General features: G+C 43.9%; 1 protein-coding gene across 2 annotated transcripts in view; it reads left to right on the top strand.

Annotated features, from left to right (window-relative positions):
- Positions 1–11,878: 11,878 nt before the first annotated feature.
- LGR6 (leucine rich repeat containing G protein-coupled receptor 6) overlaps positions 11,879–22,728 on the top strand; it is a 193,034-nt gene continuing 182,184 nt past the window's right edge. For both annotated transcript variants that reach the window (XM_060231114.1, XM_060231113.1), the window contains exon 1: positions 11,879–12,258. In XM_060231114.1, coding sequence (XP_060087097.1) covers positions 12,038–12,258 — 221 coding nt within the window. In that variant the 5' untranslated portion in view covers positions 11,879–12,037. The remainder of the gene's footprint in view (positions 12,259–22,728) is intronic.

The raw sequence follows: 22,728 nt of genomic DNA, 5'->3' as shown, positions 1-22,728 counted from the left end.
AGAGCCTTTCTTGGAGGGGGCGCCTGCTCCTCATTCACTTCTCCCTACTGAGAGGGAATGGGCCTCTTCTTCCTCCCACTTGCCACCACTCTTTCCTCCAACAGTAACATAGTTGGGTCACAGTGCACCCTTTGCAGGTGCCTGCAGAAGACAGAGGACAAGTGTTGGTGGTCTGTGCCCCCCTAGCCATAGGTGTGGCACACCTGGCATTCTGCCACACAGGGGTAACTGAGGAGGGTGCAGAAATTTTTCAAAACTGTGGGCCTCCCCGCCCCCCCTTCTCTGATTCACTGGTGTCAGTGCTCTCCACTCCAAAGAGTGTTAGCAATTGCTCGTGTCTCTGGACAGTACTAACAACCAGTGGTCATTTTGTAGAAAAATAGGTGGTGGAGCTAATCCAGGGATGCAGCTGCACATACTATTCAATGGACAAGGAGGTGGAGCTCTCAGAAGGAGAAGGTGGAACTCTCAGAAAGGTTCAGGAGCTGTGCTCCTGTGAGTTCCCACTGAATCTGAAGCCTGCTAACAACTTTTTTGCCTCTGTGGAGAGCCCAGGAATGAATCAGGGGAAGGAGGCTCCAAGACTCCTGGTGATGACCTGCTAGGCAGGGGGCTGGCAGAATGGGTTTGGTGGCTGGGAATGAGGGCCTGGGATATGCAGGGCAGGAAGACTTATTTCCCCCACAATTAGCACCCTTTACACCCATGCATGAGGTTCCCTGTGTGTTTGCTGAATGTAGCTTGCAGGGAGTCTATTCTATACACTTTTGAACTTGTGCCTGACATTTTCCCCAAAAGCACTTTCCTGGTTTTACCTCAGTCCTGTTGGGTTTGCACTGCCACAGTGACACTGGTTCTGCTGAGGTTGCAAAAATGCCCTATATCTTCAGTTTCTATTGCAGAGATTCTCTGAGACCCTGATTCTGTTCTGTGGGAGTTCTATTGCCCTTGCTTTTTGTTGTTGTTTTTCCTCCATTAGAAACAGTGGAGGATTGGAGCACCTTCTTTTTTTGAGAGGGGATGTAACTCACCCTGTAAATTCAATCCCCACTTAACTTGGAGAGTAGATAGAGGAGAGTCAGTCAAAAATCCCCTGTGAGTTTGATGTTTCTAGCCTGCACAGGATCCATTGTATACACTCCTGAACCTCCTGAACCTGTGGCTATCATTTCTCTAGAAAGCACTTTCCTGGGGGCACCTTTAGGGGTGGGGTGTAACTCAGACCCCGTGAATCTAATCCTTACCAAACTTCGGGAGCAGGTAGAGGAGAGCCCCATGGCACAGAGTGGTAAACCTGCAGTACTGCAGTCGGAGCCCTCTGTTCATGACCTGAGTTTGATCCCAGCGGAAGCTGGTTCAGGTAGCCAGCTCAGACTGGCTCAGCCTTCTATCCTTCTGAGGTCAGTAAAATGAGTACCCAGCTTGCTGGGGGGAAAGTGTGGATGAATGGGGAAGGCAATGGCAAACCACCCTGTAAAAAGTCTGCCGTGAAAACGTTGTGAAAGCAACATCACCCCAGAGTCGAAAACGACTGGTGCTTGCACAGGGGACTACCTTTACCTTTTTTTTAGAGGAGAGTCAGTTGGAAATCCCCTGTGAATTTGATGTCTCTAGCTCTAGCATGATGGAAGGGGGCTAGTTCTACCGCATCATAAACTCACAAAGCAAAATGGTTTGTTTAGCATCTAAAATTTCGTGACAGTGTGTAGTTCACAAACCCGGCATGCCATGAACCACAAACCAAACCACATTTTTCCAGTTCGTGCCCACCTGTACTCTTGAGTGGATGGTTCCTTCTTGTAGCAAGGGCTTTTTCTTCCTTCCCAGACCTATGAATATGTGATTCATTTATGTTGAAAATTAGATTTGTTTGTGAATCAAACAGAAAGCAGCTAATGTCATGGCTGGAAACAGTTGAGGCCATGTCAACTATTTCCTGGAATGACAACTTGCAAGAAGAGAGAAAATTCAGTCTCTCAGGAAGGGAGAAAATTCAACCACGAGGACACAGTTCAGCCGCTATGGAAGCTGCACATATGTCTAGAACACAAGCATATTTCCTTGTAGCTTCTAGGGATGATTTGCAGACAAAGCAGGTGGGCGGGAGACTCACTGTTCAGACTGAGTCTTAGATTTCTGGCTTTGTTGGGTTTCATTCTTGGAGAATGGCCTTAAGAAAAGGAGGCCCTGAAATGTAGATCAAAGCTAGGGAGATCACTCTAAGCCAAGGAACAAAGGGTCCAGATAGTGTCTGGCTCCCAAGAGCATCACAATTAAAGAGAAGGAAAGGAGAGACCAGAAGCAATTGGAATCTACAATGGGAAAGGCACAAGTAACCTGAGCTGAGGAAGGGGGTGTTGCCAATAAATGGCAGACACAGTTACAGACCAAAGGAGCAAGGCAGAGTGCAGTCTCTCTCTCTCTCTCTCTCCTTACCTGCAGCCCCAACTCAGCCTTTACTGGCAACATCAGTTGCCATTTTTATTACTGGTACTGCTCTTGTGCTTTTAAGAGCTGCCTGATAGGCAGAAACTTAGGAGATAAAGCTTCTCTGCAGCATGTACCGAGGAAAAAACTTCACATCTTTGATTTCTCTCTGAGCGGTACTTAATCGTGTGTCATTTCCTTAGAACATATAGTTTAGAAAACGTGTCTCAGAGCAACCTGTGCAGTAGGTTTACAAGATAGGTTGTAAACCTTTACAAGATAGGTTGCCTAGTGATATTCACAACTGATCAGAGATTGGAACCTCAGCCAGCCACATTGCTATATGCCTCCCAGTTTCCCAAATGGTGAGACATTCCAGGGTAGCAATTTACCTGGGGTGATTTGCTTTGTAGCAGCAAGCACTGTCTGGAAACACTATAATATTTGTGTTGGTTTCAGATATACAGATAGAGCACAGGTGGAGGCAAAAAGGTGGTCCTACATGGGAACACATCAGATTCCCAGATAAATGATTCTCTTAAGGACCTTCAGCAGGTTCACAGTAGTGGCTCTCTACTTATTTCTTGTCTCTACATAAAATAAAGATGGAACCCTTCTTTTCTCTACAGCAGGACCACCAGGACACAGTAATAATGCAATTATTGGTATCACATCTGCTGAAGGCAAACCATAACTTACATCAGATAGTTTCTGAGGGTATTCAAGATGGACTGCAGTAGAACAGCTAGATTCGAGTCTAGTAGCACCTTGGAGACCAACAAGTTTCCCCTTTCAAAGATTCCACAGAAAAAAATAAGGTAAGGCAGCAGAGAGGTGCTCTTCTGACCTTGATCCAAACCAAATAGCATCACAAAATGAACAAATCATTTGACTTACAGTTTTAACCTATAGAAACTAATAATTGTCCTGTCTGTCCATGTTTGTTTTGTTATATTTCACCTTTCTCCCGAATGGAGACTCAGAGTGGCTTACATAATTCTCCTCTCCTGCATTTTACCCTCACAACAACCACCCTGTGAGGTATGTTAGGCTGAGGGTGTGTGACTGGACCAAGGTCACCCAGCAAGCTTCCACAGCAGAGTGGGGATTTGAACCTGCGTTTCCCAGATCTTAGTCTGACACTTTAGCCACTACACCACACTGGCAGACATAACATGAGAGAATAAAGTTAGGAACGAGAAAAGTGTAGAAAAGAAGAAGAAAAGTTAAGGAAAAGGGAGGGAAAGGTTGTTTAATCCTGCTGCAACACCCTAATGACCGCTTTGCAAGATCTGGCTGAGCTGGGTTCAAGGAAAGGGAGAGAGAAAGGCTAGGCTTTCCAGGTTGCCAATTATTGTAGTCGACATCCAAGCAGGGTGGACAAAAGGGCTGATAAAGTGGAGGCTTTGTCCATGCCCAGAGGGGGCTAGTAGGCTAGGATACATTAATAAGGGAGGTCAGCAAAAGATAATCAGCTCACCTGGCTGCTTGATAGTAATTAGATTTTGCACTCAGGAAGACTTGCTCTTGCTGATGAAATTATCTTAATAGACCAAAGTTGGTACCTGTCTTTGTAAGTCCTTGTGGCAATGGGTAGGCATCAGTGACTAAGTTCCCCACCCAAGGTTTAGGCCTAGGGTGGTGGAGGAGGAGGAGATTTGCCAGAGCAAGGGACTTTGGTAGACATCCCAGGGATGGGCAGGGATGTTGTGCACATCCCTGGCATGATGATGTCACCTAGAAGTGACATCATCATTCAGGGGATGCTCTGGTACTTGGGCAAACTCTATGGTTTTTCAGCCTCAAAGCCATAGAGTATGCTTAAATACCTGATCATCCTGGCACAATAATGTCACTTCCGGGTGATGTCATCATATTGGGGACATTACACGGCAACAACCCTGTTTGGGGGTGAGGCTTCCCTCACTGGCCAGCTGGCTGGTGGCAGGCTGAAGCCCTGAAAACTGGGGGTTTCCCTGGCACTGCCAGGGGAATGGCAACCCTATTTGGCTACACATTAGCATAACCTGAGGAGAGCCTTGATCTCACTTTCTGCAAAGCAAACCATTGCTAGCTCCTAACAGAGATGCCGAGGCAAATTTTGCCACAATAGAATCAGAGCAGAAAGCACAATCTAGGTAGGAAGGGGGTCCTTGGTAACACTCCTCAACACTCATGGCTAAACATAAAATAAAGATGGAACCCTTCCTTTCTCTACAGCAGGGCCACCAGGACACAGTAATAATGCAATTATTGGTATCACATCTGTTGAAGGCAAACCATAACTTACATCAGATAGTTTCTGAGGGAATTCAAGATGGACTGCAGCAGAACAGCTAGATTCGAGTCTAGTAGCACCTTGGAGACCAACAAGATTTTGGGGGTGTGAGATTTTAAGAGTCAATGCTCCCTTTGTCAGATACCAATGAAGGGAGATTTGACTCTCAAAATCTCATACCCCAAAACCTTGTTGGTCTCTAAGGTGCTACTAGACTCGAGTCCAGCTGTACTTATATCAGAGTTTGTGTTGCAAGCTAAGGGAAAGATATTCTTCAGTCCAACAACTGAGGCCTCCTGATTGTTAGTTGGATTATCTTTCCCTTCCCCCTTCCATGCTCTTTCACTCTCTCTATTCTTTCTTCACAGACAGTATTATCAACTCAAGGTACCTCCCCCTCTTACTTTTACCAAAACAACAAAACCAGCCCTGTGCCTCCTAGGAACTTGCTAAGTTGCTACAAAGACAAACCTGACAGCCTGAGCAGCTTCTAGTTGCTGTCTGGCAGCCTAAGCCTTGTCCCCTGCAGGGAAATCCCAGAGGACCTGACAGCCTAGAGAGGGCATTGCCCCCCTGGAAAATCCCAAGGGGGGGGGGAGTGAACCAAGGGAGGCCACCAAGGAAGACTATGCAGGATAAGGCAATTGCAGACCACCTCTGCTCATCTCTTGCATTGAAACCGCATGGTCCTAGGGTCATCATGGGTCATGTGACTTGATGTCACACAATTACCAGGCATCCAATGCCTATATCTATTTAAATGTTGGTCTCATACTTTTAAAAGCCATTCTATTTGTTGGTTTTCAAAATATGTATCATTGATTAGAGTGTGGGTAGGAGAGAAGTGGCTTCATGATACATTTGTTCAGCATATAGCACATCCAGTTTCTCATGGAACACAAAGAATCACTGATCTGAATTCAGATGCAAAATTTGTAATTTGGGCTGCATCCACATATCCTTGATATTGCACTATAGCAATCATTTGCTATTGGACTTCTTGGCAGCCAGTGTGGTGTAATGGTTAAGAGGAGGGAGAGAATAGGATCTCAGAAATCCACGTTTGAATCCCCACTCTGCCATAGAAGCTTGCTGTGTGACCTTGAGATAGTCACTCTCTCTCTCAGCTTAATCTGCCTCATAGTGTTTTTATGAGGATAAAATGGAGGAGAGAAGAATGATGTAAGCCATTTTGGGTCCCCACTGGTGAGAGAGGCAGGGTGTAAAAAAGTAAATAAATACAGTGGTGATGCATCACTCAAGCTATATCTGGCTGTCTTCAGGGGTTTTGCCTTCGCCCCGGAGGGGATAACAACCATTGGCGGAAATACCCTGTAGAGATAATGGGCTGTGCCAAAAAGAAGTTGTTGCCAAATTTTAAAAATTGGGATAGTAAGGTTGTGGGAAAGAGTTATATTTCAGCAGTCACCCCTGTTTTAAGGCCAAAATTAGTGGAAGCATGAGTTGCCAAAACTGTGCCAACACTTCACCATCCCTCTAAAGATTTTTTTAAATCTCAGAAAAATTTATCTTCTTCCAAAATTACCAACGAGGGTTCCCTACAGGAAGAAAATGCCCTATCCCATTAACAGGGGCTTAACAGGAGGTTATTTACTAAGCAATATTATTTACTTCCATGTTATGAAAAGCCTCAGCTGTCCATTTACAAACATTAAAGCCTCTATTAAACAAACAGAACATTTTTTCTCCAGGCAGTTGGCAACCATACCTGATTTCCATCCCACCCAGCTTGAAGGGCAAAGTATGCCCTTTGGGCTGTAGTGTTCATTCTTCTCTTTCTGGGAACTCCACTGAAATAGCTGTTTCTCACACAATGGCTGCTGCTGCCCCATTTAACTATGAGGGGCAGTGATATAGTGATACTGGCACTGAATGGATAAGAATTAGTGTGATGTTCATGGTTATAAAAACAAGCACTTTTATGAGTCATTTGGCAAGGCCCTTATATAGAGAAATATTGCTATGAGGCCACACAAAGTTTTGGACAAATTCTGCTCGGGCAGATGAGATCCAGATGTATTTAAAAATTGTATTACTGTCATCTATTTAACTAGCCATGGTTTGTACAGATCTCTGATAGCCCAGATTCTCATGGATCATCCATCCTGTACTGTGAAACCATTTTGGCTCTGTAATTCTTTTTTGGTGCCTACCCCCTCTCATGTCCTGATATAAACCAATGTTGCAAGTGGTCTCATTCATAGAGCTTCATTTGCTACTTGGAGAGAATCAGAGTAAACAGAGCAGATCTTCTAGCCCTAAACTGCATGTACTGCAACTAGTTACATGCTTGAGTTCTCTTTGCTCTCACACACCATCACAGAGATAAGGACTGCAGACTGAGGCTTCAGGTACATAACTACTTCTTGACATGAGAGGCATGACACTGGAGTTAGCTCATGTCTGGTCTTTGTTTACATGGCTGAGCGCTTTTTACCATGATAGTGCTTGGCCAGTCTTTCTATAATCCCAAATCAAGAAAGGTAGGGAATAGCACTATGCATTAAAACAGTAGATCATGCATCCCAGCACTAAATAAATCTACTCAGATTGAATAAATCTGACTGGGTTTAATGCAAGTTACTCCAAAAAAATGCACAGAGGACTGGAGACAATCATCCTATAATACAACATATCTAACCTGCTTACAACTTGCTGTGAATACATGTATGTCCTGCATGTACATCTGTTTGTAAGAAACACTCAACATGCATTCACATTACATGCATTGAATGTAATATGAGTTTACACAACACACATATCAAGAAAATTAAGTGTACACTGTATATGCATTGTATATACATTCACTGTAATTTGTGAACTTCCGAGTACAGATAATGCATACAGGAGGGAAAGCAGGAAAATTGCATCTGCCAGGCTTGTCCCCGCCTAGGCACGTGCAGCCAAACACTGGCACGGAGCTGTCTTGCACACAAATGTTATAGATGCAATGTAACTCATGCATGCATTCATGGGCTCTTGAAAAACAGCATTTCTAATTGCATGGACAAAGTCTACACTCTTATAGTTTGTATACACATGGGTTTTTAACTAAAATTAGGCTTTTTATACTCAGTTCAGGGCATTTGTAGGTGCAATCCTACTCACCCTCTCCATATAGAACCATAGAGTTGGAAGGGATCCCCAGGATCATCTAGTCCAACCCCCTGCACAATGCAGGAAATTCACAAATACCTCCCCCTAAAGACATAGACATGTTGCCTATCTACAAATTATATACTATTCTATCATGGCTAAGTTTAAACAATTTAAAGGGAGCATCTCACAAACTAGTATATCTGATTATCATTTGTGATATAGCAGTAGCTAATAAAATCCGCCTATGGTACTTCAAGAAGACTTCTATAACTCCCCTGTGTTTGCTTCAAACATGGACATGCAATCAGTAAAGGGCAAATGTACCACAGGAACTATTCCTTCATCACCAGTATCATTTGGAGGAGTAGGTATTTGGGGTTATGAACATGTGATTTTCTTTGGTTTCATCAAAGCATGATGAGATAAGGGATTAGCTCCCTGATGTCCATAGCCCCTTGTCATGATGTGTCCCTGAATGTCAAATATAATGTATCCATAAAATGTATGGCTAAACAATGTTTCTTGTGGAAGAACAACTAGCTGTACAATGCCTGATGGAATATGAAAAGCAGAGTTTGGCTCAGAAGGCTAAAGAGTCTAAGCACAGTACACATTTATATAAATATGTACTGTGTAGTTTATCCTGGAAGAGTAGTTTGCTTTGGGGTGTATCTGGGGCTCAGTGGCAAAGCATAGAGGGTCACAAGTTCAGTCACTGAAAACACCAGTTCAAACCGATCAAGTAGGAGGTGATGTGAAAGATCTTTGTCTGACACCCTGGAAATTTACTACCAGTTTGGGTAGACAGTTTGGATAAACATATGGACCAGCATATTGTTGGAACTCTCTGTATGGGGCAAGTGATCCTCTGTATTCTTGTTGCTTGAAAGCAGCAACAGTGTGAGGACTCCTAGTGTCCTGGCCCCACTGATGGACCTCCTGGGTTTTTTGGCCACTGTGTGACAGTGTTGGACTGGATGGGCCATTGGCTTGATCCAACATGGCTTCTCTTATGTTCTTATGACAGTGCTGACCTAGACAGACCAATGGTATGACTTGATATAAAACATCTTCATGTACTCAGGGTGTTTAGAAACCTGGGCTGCCATCTTCCTTGGGATTTGATCCAGATGAAGTGTAGATATGCCCTATGGGTGTGACGGCTATAGTCCACTAACACCAAGAGGAGTCAGCCACTGGTCATCTGTGCTGGCCGTTAACCGTATGACTGACTTGAAATTGGTCCTTTATGGGCAACTGTTTTGGTTGTCCACCTCCCAACTTCATTCTAATTGACAGCAATGCAGGTTGTAGAAGCAGCTTCCAACTTCTCCCTTGCCTCATACATACAGATAAAAGTCCGTTGTAAGAACTGTTTGCTTCCTTCCTTCCTTCTGAACTGCCATCATGCTAGAGCAAGGAAGGCTGTCATCATCTGGTCATGAGAACATCTGCCCTGTCATATATGCCTTCATTGCTGGGAAAAGACACGTGGCATTGTGCCTGAACGGTGATATCATTGAGAGGTGATATTTCTTTCCCCTAAACAGTTTGTAGACATAAAACAAGGTGCCTGCCACCGGCTGTGATCAGATCACAATCTGATGCTGCTGTTGTCAGCTGGTTTATGAAATTATCATTAGCTCTGAGCACTCTGAACATGTCTCCAGAGCGGATGTGTAGTCCCTGCTCTATATGTAGGTGGATTGAATGCTCTTTCTTCCCCCCACAGCAACCTCTGTTCCTGCTTTCTTCTTTGGGCACTTGTTGTGACTGTTGTTGCTCACATTCTTGTGGCTTGGCTAGAGGTTCTGCATTCTGTGTCCCAAGTGCACAGCATAGAAGCACTGGCTCCTTTCTATGCTATTTTAGGGTTCTATGCTATTCCGCCTTCAGGTTCTTCAGAAAAAACTTGTCGATAAGCAACATGGATGGTGGGGAGGGGGGGAGAGCCAGATGCTGGGACTTTGTTTATGTGCTTGCGCTGTGTGTGGCTTTGAGAATGTCACAGGGGAGCCATTTGCGGGACCAAGGAGGGATGGAAAGAGCCTCTGAGCCACTGATCCCAGCAGGGCCATCCAGGATTTAAATGCCACAGACAGCCCCATCAGGGACTCTTGAGGCCATTTAAAGATGCAAACACAAACCAAAGATAGTACAAACACACAATAGGCCCTCAAATGGCCCAAAAGGTCATTGGGCCAGCAGCCCAAATTCCAGGTTCCATTCTTAAAGAAGAATACTCAGTTGCAACAGCAGCATCCTTCTCTGAATCCAAATTAACAGCTATAATAAAGTAAGATAAGACTTTTCCCTCATCTCTTAGAAAGATGTTATGTATATGGACTCAAGTGAAGACTTTGGGTGTTCCTGCCTGGCTCATTGGAGCCATACAGGCTGAGCTTGGGGACTTGGGGATAATGGGCTGCAGGATCCGAATCTCTGCCACCCTAGATCAGTCACAAGCCCCCGCCAGTTTGAATGATCCAATAACGTGCTTGTGCAGGAACCCTGAAAGGTATATAAGTTTGGCCCCGTTGGCCCAGTTCCCAGTTTTGTAGTGCAGCCACCAACTATGCTGTACTTAATAAAGAGCTTGTTATCACTCATGCTTCAACTCATCAGTGCATAGAACCCACTATACAATAGAAGACAATACCAATATTTTACAAAGGAACCACAGAGGTTCAGGAGGAGGGGAACTTGGCAGGTGCAGCTATCAAAAATTAAAAAGTAGCACAAGAAATGCTGTCTTTCATCAGGCTTTGAACAGTTGACAGATATGCCCCGTATATTCACAGGGCCATTCTAAGTAGTCTTTTCCCCTTCTCCACCTCCACTTCTAACCAGTGAAACATACACAATCACATCACTTCATCCCAAATGAGGATGGAATAGTTCAGACACAACACCAAACTGGGCCGTGGTGGATACATGAACAAGTCTTGTGCTCACACTCTCTTTCCTCTCTTCCTTCCACTCCTCATGCACCTGTAGTCAAACAATGGCTTCCACTGTCACCCAGGCCACAGTCTTGTCATCCCAGCCAAGCCAATAAACCAGCATTTGCACTTGCCCTGCAAGCCAGGATCAAACTGTGATCAGGACAGGAACACAAATCAATGTTTGCTGTTTGAATTTAGTGACAAACTATGGTTTGTGCTGATGAGGAAATTAATTGATCCTGTGCATGTAAGGAAAGAGGAAGGATATGCATGAGCACAGGGATTATTCACGTTGGACTGTTTGGTGTTATATGTGAACTATATCTCTGATCTTTCCCTGGATTAGAAAGATCTAACTAAACTTTGTGTTAGACCAAAGGAAATTCCCAAAACACAATCCACATGATACCCTTTATCAAAACCAACCAAAAAGACACAGTGCACAAATTTCTGAGTTCTCCAGAATTCTTTATCAAACAATGTTTTTAAAAGGGGAAGAGGGAGCAAATAGTTGCTTCAGGCCATGATCTTGAGGCCATTGGTTTGCTCCTATTGGTCAGTCATGTACACTTAGCAAGTGCTTAGCAAGTATCAGATATCCTTGGCCTGAGGGAAGGAAAAGTGCAGACAATGGTAGTGTCCACTGAAATTTTTATCCAATTTCAAGCAACTGTGATCCAATTGTGGATCAGAGCCCACTTTGTTAGATGCATGAACTGTTTTTCTCATTTGGCAGACACATATTCCCACACTAAACACACACACACATAGATACAGCACACAAAAAATGTACACAGCAGTGCCTAAAGGCCATACGATGAACGGGATAGCACAGAGGATTTGTGATACATCTATGTATTCCCCTGAAAGGCTTTTCATTCCTCTTTTGCTGTGCCAATATCTTTTTAAAAAATGTTTTCAAACAAGTTTCTGAGCTACTAACAGGTCTTTTATTTTCTCTCTCTCTCTCTCTCTCTCCCCTTTTGAATGAAATTCCTGCCAGCTCTCAAGGAGGGAGAGGGAGTGAGGAGAAAGTTTCCTCTAACTCCTCCCATATGAGTCTCTTACTCTCTGCCCTGCCCAGCCCAGCCCGTGTGAAACCCAATAACCACGATCATTCAACAATGCCTTCCCTTCACTGGCGGCATCCTTTCTGCACCAAGGAAGAGCACCGGAGAGTGAGAGGGAGCTGTCTTTAAGGAGCTGGCTGGCTTCCCCCTATAGACCAGAGGGAGACAGAACTGGGGAAGAAGGCTCTCCACACAGCATGCTTGCTGCAGCTGGATGGAGGGTGGCCAAGCCATCCCCCTGGTGGCTTTTCTGGTCTTTTTTGACCACTCTCCAGATTGTGGCTATGGAGCAAGGTGCTGTGCCCACCTGCCCACCCCAGTGCCACTGCGAGGAAGATGGCATCATGCTGTCAGTGGACTGCTCAGAGCTGGCTCTCACTTCGATCCCAGACAACCTGAGCTCCTTCACAAACTACCTGTGAGTACTCAAGTGTCCTACCCTTTGCTTTGCTTTCTCCAGGGAGACTTTCAGAGTGAGTGAGAGGTCTGCTTGGCCAGCTGGCATTTGGGAGCTACATTTTGCTAAAAAGAAAAAAAGTTTTCCACTTATGAATTATAATTGAGAATAACTTTTTAATAGGAGGCAGCTAGTATGACAGGACCTAGGGAGCCAACTTATATTTTCTTTCCCAGCATCCCCCCCCCCACACGCTCTCCCCTTGTGGTCCTCTGGAAAGCCTGTTTATATTGTGATGTTCTGCATGCTTTAGTTCTTGATTGCTACGGATCAGAGGAGACAGAGCTTGTTTGCTGGACTGATTCTGATTGTTTGGGAGCATAATGGAGTATTTATACTGAGTAATTACTGCAAACTGCTATGGGATCCCCAGTTTTCAAACATTTCAAGAGGCAGTGATAACTCAGGGCTTTGCAGGCTCAGGGAATGTCAGGATCCAGTTTGTTCCCAGTGACTTGGAAAGTTAAGTGAACTTTGGGAAACATTTTCCAGCTCTGCCAGCTACAACAAACCTGAAAGGTTAAAGGGAGAAAAGGTTTGACATTTGGCTTTCAAGCAGCACGAAGACATTAAAGTGTTGGTCTCCATGTGGCTCCTCCTCTCTCTAAAGAGTTGTTTGCTAGGTGCTTATTTATCTGGGACTAAGGAACAGCTTGGAAAGTCTGGGGAGTCCCTCAGGAGTGGCGCTTTTTCTTTGAATGTGAAAAAAGGCACTTGGTATATTTATTCATTAAAGGTTTAGAAAGCACAAAACTTTGCTGGCCAGAACTTGATGCATGGAGATAATGCTGGAAGTCTTGGATGGGCTGTCCATGAGGCACTGGTTAGTAAAAGAGTTTGCCTATTTCTACTGAGCAGCATTATACTGGGCAGTATTCCCTAGTGCTTATAGCTGATGACTTGGTGAAAGACCTGGCTTTGAGTCTTGATTCTGTAGGGGAATGTCATTCACCATTCACGTGTCTTCCCAAAGTGGGTACTTACTGAGAAGAGGGTAATAATATCCTTTGAGGGAGGATACCTGTTTTTTCCTCCACAGCCTCCTCACCCCAAAAGTTGTACTGGTTTCTTCCCCCCTTCCCCCAAGTCTTTACCCTCCTCAATGCTGTCTCAGTCTGTCTCAGTGGGAGATCACTTTGTGTTGCAATGCTGTGTTGACTCCCCCTGGAAAGAGTCAGGGAGGAGAGATACAATTTCAGAAGGATGCTTTCATAGCTGATGGGGAAGCGTGACACACAAGAATTCTGCTAGAATAAGCCATACACACCCATGGTACCCTGAGGATACTGGCCCCACAGAGCGCGTCTCAGAAGTAAGAACATTACATCCAAAGATGTACCGCAAACTAGTTTGACTGAATCATAGCTCACGCTCAGGAGATGAAGCTTTCTGAGGTAGGTGACACTGAGTTGTGTGGGATCGACTGTAGGGAGAGTCCACTGCTGTTTAAAAAGTGCTTTTAAGAGTCCCAAGCTACCTCACCATCTCTGCTTTCCACAAAGCCCTGGAAAAATCTTTGCCCTATACATGACGAAGGGCAGCCCTAGACATAGGAGTCCTCTGGTCAGACTCCAGATTGCCACACTTACTCTTCCATCCCCTGATTTCTCAACTGTTTCTGCTGCTGCCCATTTCATAGCTTCTTTGGGATGCTATACAACTAAACATGGTGGCAGAGGGGTGATAGTAGTAACAGTAAAGGTGGCTACTAGTAGCAACCCTAGGAACAAATGTTGTGTTTGTCCAGCATTTGGGCTAGTGCTGCTGGGTTTGGGATACAGAACCAAGGGGCTGGAAGTGACCAAAAGATCATTGCAACCAACCCCCGGATAGACTATCCAGATGTATGTCCCCCACAGGTGAACCTTCACAATCCAGACTGCAGAGAACAGGAACATAGAACAGGAACACCAAGTACGCATCTGGGCACAGTTGGTTTTGCTAGTGTGCCTAATCTCAGAGTTAAGCTTGCAGTACCATACAGAAAGGATATGAAACCTGTGGGTCAAGATTTTTTTAGGGGCAATTTAGAGTAAGGGAAACAGCAAGGGGGGCGGGATGGTTAAGCACCACTTTAGTCCACTTTTGCTTTTCTCCTCCTGAACCAGCTTTGCATTTAAAAAAAATGTTGTTAGGGCACTTTTATGCATTAGCATGTAATGTGTAGCTTGCCTCTTAGTAATCACATGGTTTGGTAACAGTTCTAGCAAGACTGCCAAATCCCACACAACATATTCCCAACTACATGAGCCAAACAGCCAGAGAGTTTGACTTGTTCTTCTGTCTGTTAGAGAATGCAGGAGAAATTCCCATGTCTCACGTTGACAACCAGATGCACGGGAGGACAGGCAGTACTTTAAATAAAAGATACAATGTGACAGAAAGACTTCTCTAGATGACCAGCGGGCAGTTCACAAATCATTATTGGGGTAACAGTGTGTGTGTGGGGGGGGGGAGGGGGTTCTTGTAAGATTTGCTTCAGCGTTCATGTTCCACTTCAGCACAATTCCCTCCTTAGCATGGTATGTTGTGAATTGTTTTGTACCCTTCTCTCATTCTGAACAAACCCATTTCAAAGAGTTAGAGCATGGATCATGCAAAGTCAATTTAATCCTTTTCTGGGAGGCTTCCTTCCTTCAAACAATAACCTTGTTTGGGCATGTGGTGGCGCCATTGACAGTTTTTTTGTGGAAGCCATCCTCCAGATTGCAAACTTTTCCTTTGTAAAGAAGGCATCCCAGCCCACGCAGGCACAAATTTGATAGGAGGTTTGTATTCCTATGTGATGCTGTCCCTGTTTATCTCTGGGGCAATGGGCCATCTTTTCAGAGCCAAAGGAAGGCTTTGCTTCCTAAGTGCAGTGAATGTGCTGAGTGAGGCTGCAAGTCTGACCTGTATTAATAACAAGACTCCTGGGAGCAACAGTTCTAGCAACAATAGACAAAACAGAAGAATCTCAGGGACAAGAGGACCAGTCAATGCACAACGCAATTGTACAATATAAGGGCTTTGATCCACTAGAAGATCCACTAGAAGGGTCCTTGTGCAAGTGGAAGTGTGGAAAAACTCCATGTCAGTCTCTTGAACAAAGTTAAACATAGTGTAACTGAAATCAATTTCTCATTTGTACAAGATGTTGTGCAAGTAATTTCTGGACACTATAAAATATAGGGAGGAAAGCACACAAGATCCTGTGCATAAGAAACTAATTCTGTTTATATTTCTGCTCTGCTTATACATGGCAGAATCCAGCACTATGAAAAGCAGACAGCTATGTACTCCCTACATTTTTGGGGGGGGGGGGAGACCTCCAAATGCTTGTCCATGTGCTATGTTTAAGCCTGAAAACAGGAGTTCAGACTCAAATCTGAAAAGTGAGGTGCAACTGCACCTGATGCCATTCTCTTGACCTCTCCCCAATTTTGCTAATGGCTTCAAGATTCTGCATTGGCTTCTGGAATTTCACAACCTGGCTGCAAATCTAAAACCCATGTGCTATTATTTATCATGGTCATGCTTCTTCTATCAAATGTGAATGCTGGTGCAAACAGCACAGCCTACCCCCTAGCCTATGGCTCCTGACTTGCTTCTGCTGCCCAGTGCTGAGATAAGGAACATACTGGGATAGAACTATGACAGGAATTTGGCACAATAAATCAAAGGGAAGCTGCAGTCTCTTTCTGCAACTTGGGTTGTGGAGTGGTCACAGCACAGCAAAGAGCAAAAACCACTCCTTTATAGGAAGAGGCAGAAATATTAATGCCACATTCGAGTGATACTGCCTTTACCAGCTGGTTTTAACCTATAAACTGAAGGACACCAACACAGTTGGGTTTCCCACAACAACACAATTATAGAGATACATGTCTACTGTCTACTACATTATTGGAGCAGGAGATGCATTAGAAGATCTTTGGGTTTCAGGGAGCACCCATGCAGAAACAGATGCCTCCATCTTAGGTAGATATTTGGCTTGAAACTTCCCAACATTCTATAATTCCCCCTCCATGGCAGCCATTTTGTTATTGCTCCCACTTGCCATGGAAGTCATTTTGTGCTGGTGACTTCTGCACTTCCATAGAATTCCAAAATTGCCCACAGGTTGAACAGTTTAGGAGTCGGAACCCGGATCTACCGTATGAAACATACCTATTCATGGTCATTGCCTCTTCTGTTTCAGTCAATTTACAAATTCCTATAGTAACAGGAACCAAGATTTTTAGAAACATGTGTCATTTCAGTGTTTTCATTAAGGCTGCAATTTTGTGCACACTTATTAAGGCATGAATCCCATGAGTGGGACATGTCAAAGTAAACAAGCATGTTGTTTATATACAAAATTAAGCACATTTACAGGAAGACAGGTCCATTCAATTACGTGCAACATTTCCAAGCAAACATGTAGGATCATGCTTTTAGACCATATTCAAATGGTAGCACCAGTAATGGTTGACTTTAGCACTGTAGCATTGGATCCAAAGTTAAGATAGTCATTGACCGCTTGGTTATGTTGTACCCCTGCCTTACGCCCCAAGAAATGAAGATGACTTTTACTAAATCAAACCATTGATCCATCAAGGTCAGTATTATCTACTCCAACTGGCAGTGGCTCTCCAGGGTCTCAGGCAGAGGCCTTTCACATCCCCTACTATCTGGTCCTTTTTAAATGGAGATGCTGGGGATTGAACCTGGGACCTTCTTCATGTAAAGCAGAGCCTCTTCCACTGAGCCACCTGCAATCCCTCCCAAATCTCATTCTCCCGCCTACTATCTCTTTCATCCTGAGCTGGATGGCCCAGCCTAGCCTGATCTTGTCAGATCTTGGAAGTTAAGTAAGACCAGCCTGGGTTAATGCTTAAATGAGAGACTACCAAGAAAGTCCAGGGTTGTTACACAGAGAAAGGTAACATCAAACCACCTCTGTTAGTCTCTTGCCTTGAAAACCCTACAGGGTTGCAATAAATTAGCTGCATCTGGACAGCATTCTCCACCACCATCACTCTTTTCTTTCAGAACTGCTTTCTGTTTTCATTTTAGTTAAAGATGGAAAACAAATGAAATGCTGTTCATTGAATCAGTTTGGGCAGTTACAGAAGTATGCCGGCATCTGAGTTCCAAAGAATTCTTTATCAGGCAGAAAAGAAATATGCCACCATAAAACCTCAAATGCACACACAGCAAGCTAAGATTAGAGAGAATAAATGCCTACATTGTGAATCCTTCCTGAGATATTTCCAAAGCTGAAATTTCCTTCAAGATTTCCAAAGCTGAAATTTCCTTCAATTCATTTTAGAGAGCAACAGAAGCTAAAAATGTTGTCTTACATGATAACATTCAAGCTCCTGTTTTGGAGGTGGAGATAGGATTTATACCCCACCCTTCACTACCCAAAGGAATCTCAGGGTGAGGTCAGACGTTCAGAAAATCCCACTACGGGCATGAGTGGAGTCTGGAAGCATGTCGGATTTTAAGCAGTTGTCCAAACGTCAGCATCTGCGAATGGTGGTTAGCTCGTTCGAGTCCCGCATTGAGACGACTGGGGCGCGGACTAATTTGATACTGCTTTAAATCCAGAACAAAATTCTTCTGACGGTTCCTGAGCGGAATTTCTCTGTTTGAACGCTCCATCGTTGGCGACTCGTCAGAAGTGCACCACCGCTTCCCTCCCAAAGCCCCCTGCAAGTGATATCACTGTGCCAGTGCATGAGCGAGAGAATGTTGGCTCGATAAATCGTTTACCGGCCCCTATGTCCGGAAACAAAACTCACTTTTGAAACTAGATGTGAACTGATTTGAATTCCTGGGTTTTTTTCTGCACGCATAGTGCTCGTGCTGGAAAAGTAGTGCCAACAGACTAGCAAAACTGTTAGTTATCTGACCCATTTAAAAGCGACGCGCTGCAGATAGCGGGCATCACTGCGCCTGCGCTAATGCAAATTGATGCCTCATGAAACAAGGTCCGGTAAAGCACTCTGATCGACCAGCGATGGGACCCACATGGGATAGAACGGGAGCCTGGCTGTTGTCTGATCGGAAAATTGGTTGTGCGGATTATAATAGAGGCACGTTGCAGATGAATTTAATGGTGAGTGTGACCGCACCCTCAGAGTGGTTTACAATCTCCTTTCCCTTACCCTCCCCACAACAGACATCCTGTGAGGTAGGTGAGGCTGAGAGAGCTCTCCCAAGAACTGCTACTGGCTGACAAAAGAAGGTTGACAAGAACTTACCTGGTTACAGACTGCATCAAATCTGCATGACACTACAGTTTTAGTTATTGTTAAGAATAAACTGAGCAGGAAAAACTGATTATTCTTTAGCATAATTAGAGTTAAACTACCAGCACAGCCTTGCAAATCACTTGCTGATAATGTGCTGTTTTGGGACATTTTGTACTTTCACAGTTTCATGATTACATGGAAAATGACCTTTGTGATGCTCGAAGAGGCCAATGAATTCACTGTCTTCAGGGTGTTTTTCGGATCACTAGCCAGCCTCATAAATGACTATTCTCTTGATAATTAGGTACACAATAGTGAATGTGTGGGAGGAAATCCTGGAGGAATCTGCGCAGTTTGGTTCACTTTGTTCAAGTGAACTCACTGTGTGTCTAGGACTTAGGTTTTCACAAGGATTGAGAAACCAGCCCTTGTGTAAAAGGTTGGTGCTTCACTTTTGTGAACATGGCATTCGAACAATATGACATCACCCTTTTTATGTAGTAAGCACATTCCTATGTGGGTTGTTATTAGAGCTTCCAGCCAAAGTGTTGTGAAATTTCCTTCAACAGCCATGTCCTGAAGGATCAAGGGCAAGTAGTGCCATCCTATTGCTAAAATGAAAGTGGTTTCCGGAATAGTCTTTGTATAAGCTACTTTATGTGAATGTCTTCACCTAGCTTTGTAATTAGCAATCAGAAAGATCCAAGACAGTACCAACAGCCCTCCAAGCTATCATGAAAGCAGAAACAAAAATCACACAAATTCTGTTATTTTGGAACTGGGCCTAATTGTGCTAAAGTTGGCAGTGAGATGTCTTACTGAACAGCTGGCATGATAGGGTACAAGGTTGGTGATGCCATCTAAGATATGTCACTTTGCATTTTGTCACAGGGCAGCCATGTTATTTATAGCACATTAATATATTTATCTGTCTAGCATCATGGCTGTACATTGCATTTTACTTAGAACAGGAGGACAAGTCCCTGACCTAAAGGAGTCTGCAATCTAAAATTTGACTCAAGGGAGGCAGCAAAGGAAGGGGATGGAGTTGGAAGCCAGAATAAACTCAGGAAGCACATTAAGGTTTAGCACCAGTGGCTTTTGCCAAAAGCCTAACGGGAAAGGTAGGTTTTGAGGAGGGAACTGAAGTAAGAGTCTGTAGCATTTCCAGGTACAAGAGGAAGCAAAGAAGGAAAAGGTAGGGCCATTTGAAAGAGCTGCTCAGATTGCCAAAGGCAATGCAGCAGGAGGAATAAAAGTTAAGAGTTCCTATAGCAGACATTGCTATGATGCAAGCTTCTCTTAGTCCAGCTGCAACTGGAACAAACCTCCCACAAGTGTCATTAAGGACTTCTCTGGACAGTCATTCAAATCATTCCCATGCTACATTTTATTTTTTACTTGTGCAATGCTTCCTGGGGCCCTTTGCTCAAAGGCAAGAAGGCAACGTTGGGTTCCGCTCTGCCATTAAAAATATCTAGTCACATAGGCACAAAAGCATGAGATAAGATGAGCATGCCTCCGCTAGGTTTTTTTTAATTGGCCAAAGGGTCTCCAAGTCATTCCTAAGATGCAGAGGTTGTATTCCACATTTCCTCTTCTCTTAACACTGCCACAGGCTTTTTAGTAACAGATGTTCAGCTTGGCTCTGTACATTTTTCTATTGGGAAGTAAACCCTACTGACTGCAGTGAAATTTACACCCAAGTAAGTTTACATAGATGAGCTCAGGTGCATGCCCTTAAATCTGTCCAGGCTTGTAGCCAGAAATGTTGGGGGGGGGGTGCTGCTAAGATACACTGAGGGGTTATCATAAACCAGCTTGAAACACTAAAAAACAAAATATGTCCAATATGTCCAACTTACTTACACTGCAGACCAAAAGAGAATTACACCCTTCAAAGCCTATTGATTTCAATGGACTGAGAAGGGTATAACTCTATTTAGGATTGCATTGTTAATAGGGTTTTAAGTGACAGGTACCCAGAGCTTTTTTTCCAGCAGGAATGCAGTTCCGGCTGGCTTGGTGTCAGGGGGTATTGCCTAATGTGCAAATGAGTTCCTGCTAGGCTTTTTCTACAAAAAATTGTGGGGTCAGAGGTGTGGCCTAATATGTAAATCAGTTCCTGCTAGGCTTTTTCTACACAAACAAGCCCTACAGGTATCCAACTGAGTTTTTAGGATAACCACTAAGGATGGGTTGATACATCCATATTAATTTCTTTTTGATTGCGTATTTTGTTGTTATCATCAGTTTTGGTTTTCCTCATTTACATGGCAGTTGATTACTTTCAATACACAAAAGTACACAATTGTCACAAAATATTTAAATAAAATTTATCCAAAAACATTGCTGTTAGGAAAGAGAAACTGGTGCGGAAGTAAAGACTTAATAGGGTCATTTCCTTTAAGGGAGAAACAAAATTTGATGGGGGGGGGTACTTAAATCCAATCTGGCAGTTTAGGAAATTTGGTCTTATCCCTATCACTCACAGGTTTTCCATGCAACACTGAAAGTTATATAACTGAATGCTGCGTTATCAGATTAAATAATTTTTACATTCACAAATATATGTTTGCAAAATCATCAGTGGAAGTAGCAGTGTTTCATCCAGTGATTACAACTGAGAGGCCTAAACAGCTACAGGAGAGACAATAAACAGAAGTGGAAATTTTGATTCTGAGTCCCCTAATTAATAGAGTGCCTAAGAAAAATTCAAGTTCTCATTTAATCAGGATAAAAGGGGCAGGACCAGAGATTAATGTGGTACTGGATCATATCATTCAGTCTGTACAATGCTGTATGGTTTCCTTGGGAACATTATCTCATGTTTTCCTAGTGATTTCTTAAGTTTAAATGTTCTTCAAAAAAAGCAACACATCTGCTTGTAAGCATTTCCTCCAGTCTAGAAACTCATTAGGTACATGTATGTGGTTACTGTTCAGCAAGGGAAAAACATTCTGCACTTAAGAAGAGGCTGTTGGATCAGACCAGTGGTCCATTTAATTCAGCCTCCTGTCTCATGCCGAGTACTCACTTCACTGGTTTGCAGTCTTGATACTCAGCACTGAACAGAGGATAATTCCTTGGTTCAAATTTTTTCCAGTTCTTTTTTGGTAGTGAGAGGTGGTGAGGGTTTGAGACAGCAAGAATATCATGCCCACTCACCCCTTTGGCACTTTACAAGGTAGCCCTTGTTTTTTTCTATAAAGAGCAGCTCAGAGGCAACAACCTCACTGAACATCATGTCCTTTTTAGCCTTACTCCCTGTTTTAGAGGGAGCTGAATGCAAGAGTTTGACAGAGGTTATTCCATGAGAAGACAGCCTCTGGCATGTGTGCCAAACAGCAGCAATGAGACCATTTTGCTCAGCCACCAAGGCTGGTTTTATTCCCAAGCAACCAAGTGGGGCCTGGAAATCTGCCGGCATTGTAACTGATCCCCAGTCTGCAGAGGTAACTTCCCCTAGAGAATATAGCTGCCTTAGAAGGTGGTTTCTATGGCATCATCCCTCATGAGCTGCCTCCCCTCCCCAAACCCTGCCCCTAAATCTCCAGCAATTCCCCAACTGAGAAGTGGCAGCCACAGCTGTGCAGCTGCCTGCTGGGTAGGAGGCAAGCCCTGAGGGGCTGCTGGGACTACTGGGGCTCAGTTCATCCCAGTGTGACTGGCAATCCCTCATTCTCCTTCCCTTTTGCTTGCCAGCACACCAGCATCTTAATTGCATTTTTCATAGCACTTGGGCCGAAATCTTTGTTTGGTGCTTGGCTAGTCATTGATGAGGAAAAGGCATTCTACATACATTCAAAGGCACACATTCATTTACATGGACAAGTTGGAGTAAAGTGGTTTGAAAAGAATGATTAAAAATAAGTACCAGGCTGAGTCAAACTGGGTACTTGTTTCTGTCTTATAGAATCATAGGGCAGGAAGGAGCCTTAAAGGTCTTCAAGTCCACACACACCGTTCAATGCAGAATCAGCCTAAAGCATCCCTGACAACTGTTTGTCCAGCTGCTGCTTGAAGAATGCCAGGGGTAAAAACTTTTTTCCTAGTATTCAGCCAGTATCTTTCCACCTGTAATTTAAAACCTTCCTGCTCCCCTTCCAAGGTCCAACCTCATATTGGTTAATTGGTCTGTTTTAATTACAATATGGATAATATCAGTAACCATATTATATGGGCTGTAAAATTACAACACTGTATATGG

The sequence above is a fragment of the Heteronotia binoei genome, chromosome 2 (assembly GCF_032191835.1).
Source record: "Heteronotia binoei isolate CCM8104 ecotype False Entrance Well chromosome 2, APGP_CSIRO_Hbin_v1, whole genome shotgun sequence".
Classification (NCBI taxonomy): Eukaryota; Metazoa; Chordata; class Lepidosauria; order Squamata; family Gekkonidae; genus Heteronotia; species Heteronotia binoei.
Note: the sequence above shows the minus strand (reverse complement) of the source record. Positions and strands in the feature narration are given on the sequence as shown.